This window comes from Nelusetta ayraudi, unplaced genomic scaffold, assembly GCF_046127955.1.
Source record: "Nelusetta ayraudi isolate G7.1 ecotype Tasmania unplaced genomic scaffold, CSIRO-AGI_Nayr_v1 ptg000089l, whole genome shotgun sequence".
In the NCBI taxonomy this organism is placed as follows: Eukaryota; Metazoa; Chordata; class Actinopteri; order Tetraodontiformes; family Monacanthidae; genus Nelusetta; species Nelusetta ayraudi.
Genome location: NW_027466139.1, coordinates 902,501 through 907,500, shown reverse-complemented (window position 1 = coordinate 907,500; position 5,000 = coordinate 902,501). Strand labels below are relative to the sequence as shown.

At 51.8% G+C, this 5,000-nt stretch overlaps 2 protein-coding genes across 2 annotated transcripts in view; both read left to right on the top strand.

Moving 5' to 3' along the window:
• camkmt (calmodulin-lysine N-methyltransferase) overlaps positions 1-5,000 on the top strand; it is an 86,382-nt gene that overhangs the window by 62,670 nt on the left and 18,712 nt on the right. The window contains exons 5-6 of the mRNA XM_076046222.1: positions 899-950; positions 3,381-3,444. Of these exons, the coding sequence (XP_075902337.1) occupies positions 899-950; positions 3,381-3,444 (116 nt within the window). The remainder of the gene's footprint in view (positions 1-898; positions 951-3,380; positions 3,445-5,000) is intronic.
• Positions 1-5,000, top strand: part of slc3a1 (solute carrier family 3 member 1) — a 96,673-nt gene that overhangs the window by 75,595 nt on the left and 16,078 nt on the right. The window lies entirely within an intron of this gene.

The window sequence follows — 5,000 nt, the reverse complement described above, 5'->3', positions numbered from 1 at the left end:
GACTGCCAACACCTGAGAGATGGCGCCGGAGAGCAGCTCTGTCATGTGGCTGGAGTCCCACGCTAGCAGTTGATTGGAGGAGGGCCGCCGGCGCCCCCTGGAAACCTGCAGGGGAAACACTCGACCCCACTCCCTCCTCCTCCTCCTCCTCCGGCTGCTCTTTCCCCCGCCGCTCACCGCCGCCGCCCTGCTGGCCCTGCTGGCCCTGCGGCACGCGGCTGAAAAGCCACCCAGCCACCTTTTTTTTTGATTTCCACTCGATGTTGGAACGTCACCCTTTGATTTCCTGTTTTAACATTCCAGAGGCGGCAGGAGAGAGAGAGAGTGAGAGAGAGCGAGAGAGAGCGAGAGACAGAGAGAGAGAGAGAGAGAGAGAGAGAGTGAGAGAGAGAGAGGTATTGATCAGAGCGGAGCGCTGAAGGTCAGCCGGGGAGGGGAGGGGCAACGCCGATTGGGGGGGGGGGTGATGAAAGAGGGACATGTGGGGGGGGGCGGTGGGGGGGGGGGGCAGAGGGGAAGGTGAGATGAAAGATGCAGGAAGAGGCGGATGGAGAGAAGGAGGAAGGGGTTGAGTGAGCATGAGAGCTACAGGAATCCCTGTGTGTGTGTGTGTGTGTGTGTGTGTGTGTGTGTGTGTGTCTCCTCAGATCCCTGCTGATTGAGCTTTTGCGCTTCTCAATGTTCAGCATTCGTCTTTTTCAGGTCGACGCTTGAATTGATATTTATTGCCCCGCTGTGTTTACTGCGTGCTGCCTCGCTTTGCACTGCGTGTGTGTGTGTGTGTGTGTGTGTGTGTGTGTGTGTGTGTGTGTGTGTGTGTGTGTGTGTGAGAGAGAGAGAGACTGAGTCTGTGCTCACCTCCTTCACCACTCTTTTCTTCTTCCTTTCTTTCTTTCAGGGGTGCAGTGTGTGAGTTAGGTGGAGGTATGACTGGCCTCGCTGGGCTAATGGTAAGACACACACACACACACACACACACACACACAGCAGTGTGTCAGCTATAGGGTTTATTAGGCGGCATCTTAAGGGCTCCTCCACATAGCAGGCGTCAGTGTCCCATCGATCTGCTAGATGCCACTCTGCTGGTGTGTGTGTGTGTGTGTGTGAGAGAGAGTGAGTGAGCCCTAGTTTTATCTCTGTGCAGTCAATAAAGCGTGTTTTGACATTGGCGGCTTGAAATGCAGTCCTTCCTTCAGACGTCGCCCCCTGCTGTCACCTCCTCACCTCAGCACCGTCCACGCCTCCACACACAAACACTTTATTAACTCCAACTTTGGCTTGAGAGGTTTGTTTTTCTTTTTCCCTCTCACCCACCACCACCCTCAGCATATAATCAAGCTTTGTGTCGGCGGGTTGGGATCACTTCTACCTTCAGTGCGAAGGTAGAGCTCCACCCTGGCGCCACTGTCTCTCTGGTTTTATACTTTGGCTACTTTATAATTCACATTTTGTTTTGAGCTTCAGGTCAGACAAGTTGGGACGTAAGTAAATGTGCGGAGTGACACATCTGTACTGACGCTACCTGGAAACTTCCCCTGGAAGAAAATCCAGCCAGGCCTCTGCAGCAGCAACGTCGCTGCTTTTCTTTCCTCGTTTTCCGACTTTTCACGCGCAGAGCTCCTCGTTTTTATGTGTAAAATGCGATCCGCTCGGCATGATGGTCCAAGCGTGTGGTGGGGCTCCGTGTCACTGGCCGCTTCATCGGCCGTCAGAGAGAACACTGATCCTGTTTTAAATCAAAAGAGGATGATGATGATGTTAATGGCACGAGAGAGAGAGAGGGGGGGGGGGGGAGAGAGAGAGAGAGAGAGAGAGAGGGAGAGAGAGAGAGAGAGAGAGAGAGGGAGAATATAAAGGAGTCCCGCTGGATGATCTGCAGGATCATCCAGCTGGACTCCTTTATCTTCCTCCTCCTGACCTGCAGCCTGCAAGAACTTCTGTCTCCCCCTACTGGCTGCATCAGTAAGTGGCCACGCTCTCTTCCTCCTCCACCTCCTCCTCCTCCTCCTCCTCCTCCAGCCAGATGTGCCTCTCGGACCAAGCGTAGATCTACATCTTCTAGACTGAGAGTGAAGCTGCAGTTTGCCGACGACAGACGTGTGTGTGTGTGTGTGTGTGCGCGCGCGCACGTGCACGTGCACTGATGTGTGTGACTGTCCGGCTGTGGCTGCAGATCTTTCAGCCTGGTGCTCAGCCTGGAGCTCCCGTCCACCCGTTGGAGCAGATGGTGGGATGGACACACACACACACACACACACACACGCACACACACCCTCCCCACTAGGTCTCCCCCCAGTGTTTGTGTGTTTGTGTGTGTGTGTGTTTGTGCGTCAGGGATGCTGCTGGGCCTCCTCTGATGCTTTGTGCGTCCTCAATACGCCATTTGAGTCGTGATTACATTGAATCAGCGGCGGATGATTTGTGTGCACGCCGCCACAATAGCTACTTGCACTTATGCACACCCCGGGGTACGCACACGCGCACACACACACACACACACACACACACACACACACACAGAGTCAGACAGAGTGGTGGGGGCCTGGAATTGACAGGCTGACACTCGCTCCTCGCTGCCGTAATAAAAAGAGAGAGTAGAATGTGAAAAGATGAGGTTATAGTGCGGCGCTCACCTCCTCTATCTATATCTCCCTCCCGCCCCCCCCCCGCTCGCTCCCTCTCTCGCCCGCACAAAGCCGTCTATCCATTCTCCCTCCCCCCCTACCCCTGCCTTTCTCTCTCCAACACCCCCCTCCCTCCCTCCCTCCCTCCACCACCGCTCGCGCCCCGCAAAGTTATGTGAAGGGCATCAGGCCCGACGAGCCGAGTGCAGAGTGACAGCGGCTGCGGTGGCGGCTGTGGCGGCGGCGGCGGCGAAACGGGAGTGATGGCTCGGCCCGATAAACACGGCGGCGTCGAAATGAAAAGGCTTCGGCGCTCGCCATCATCCCCTGTCACAATGCAATTACTGAACAGAGTGATAGCAAGATAGCAGCAGCACCCCCCCCCCCTCACTCCCCCGCCACCACCACCACCACCATCCGCTACCACCACCACCACCACCCGCCACCGCCACCGCCCGCCGCAAATGATAAAAGTATTGACTGATTTGATTGAATGATTAAAATAATGCAGACATAAAAAATGTTGGGGCACGGGTGGGGGAGGGGGGGGTGGAGGAGGTTTGCCAGCAGCGACGCTTTTGTAGATACGGTTATGTCATTATTTAGTGTGTGTGTGTGTGTGTTTCTTTTTTTTTGCTTCATCTGACGATGTCTCTTTTTGGACCGTTTTTTTTTGTTCTTCTCTCTGTGTTGTTTCATTTCTCTCTCTCTCTCTCTCTCTCTCTCTCTCTCTCTCTCTCCCTCTCTCTCTCTCAGGTTGCCATTTGTGCTGACGTGAAAGAAGTTCTGCTATCAGATGGGAACGACAAGTCCATTCAGAGTATCCTTTCATCGTCCGGCCTCCTCTTCCTCTTTTTCATTCCCCTCCCCTCCCCTCCCTCTCTCCCCTCCTCTCCTGTCCTCTCCCTCTGTCTCTATCGCCTGCTGCCTTTTTTCTCCTATAGGCCGCCTCTTTTGTTTTTGCATGCGTTCATGAAAAAAGGGGAAGCAAGAGTTCTCGCTCTCTCGCTGCAAACGCCTTTTCGACGAGCGAAACAAATGTTGGGTTTTTTCCCGCGGTGGAAGGACGAAGGTGAAGTCCAACGTGGAATCTGCACATTGTTGGAACATCAACCTGTGGGAGCGAGAGCCTGAATAAAAAGCGTTGGCTTTAACTTTGCCGGCTGTTCAGAAGAAGTTGCGGCTGAAGAGATGTTTACAGGAGCGGCGCGGCGCAGCGCTGCGTGTGTCCTTCGAGCCGCAGAAAAACATTCATTTCACTTTGCTGTTGTGCTCGCTGCACAACTTTACGGCCTTTTCTATAAAAAAAAATAAACAGTTTTTTTTTTTTTTTTACATTTTCGAGAGTGACATACCCTTAAAAGGTCCATCATGGCTAAAAGCTCCATAATACATATTTTAGCTACAGTCTTTCATATGTTTTAATGAGCCATGTGTGTTGTCGAGCAGCACATTAGATGAGAAAACTGTCATTGCAGCCAATCTTTCTATTACTGTAGTTGTTTTTTTTCGCCTAATTCAGGGGATTTTATGCAGTCGGGCTGCGCAGGGGGGAAAAAAAAAAAGATGCGTCACCATCTCACTCTGCCGGTGCAGCAGTGATGAGCTTCACATTTTCCAATCGTGCATTAATGCCACGGTTTGCATTTGGTTTGTGTTTGGCAAAAAAACGTGGCCGTATGTTAAAATACAGAGGAAGAAGAAGAAGAAGGAGAAGAAGGAGAAGAAGAAGAGGAAGAAGAAGAGGAAGAAGAAGAAGAAGAAGAAGAAAAAGAAGACTGGAAATGAGGCACATTTTTCACACAGACACACGGAAGAAGATTTGATTTTGAAAAATAACATTTATTGCCGCTCTCATTTACATTAATCAATCAAACTAAATAAATAAATAAATACATAAATAAATAAATGAATACAATTTTTACATAAGCACGTCACTAAAACACAATTCCCCCCCTGTCACCGCACACAACGCACCGCTAAAAAGTCCACACGTCAACTAAAAAAGAAGAAGAAGAAGGAGAAGTTCATAATAAATCCTGTGAGATTCGAGTCAGACAGGAAGTGAGATGGAACTCACCCAGGGTGAGATTACTACGCACAGCCCTGCGCTGTGTTTGGCTGCGCCAGGAAAAACCCTATGCCCTTTGGGATGCAGCGCCCCCTGTGTTTGAAAGTGCAACTTTCAGCCTCGGCTCGGGCTGAATTTGCCTCTGCTGTTGCCGTCTCCATTATCAGCAGCTGTGTGGCGCCCACGGCGGCGGTGGCGGCGGCACCACCAGCGCTCAGCGTGGCAACCAGCAATCCCAGTTAGCCACGATGCCGTGTTAAGAGCACAGTAATTGCCATCCTGTCAAATGTTTTACTTTGAGACTT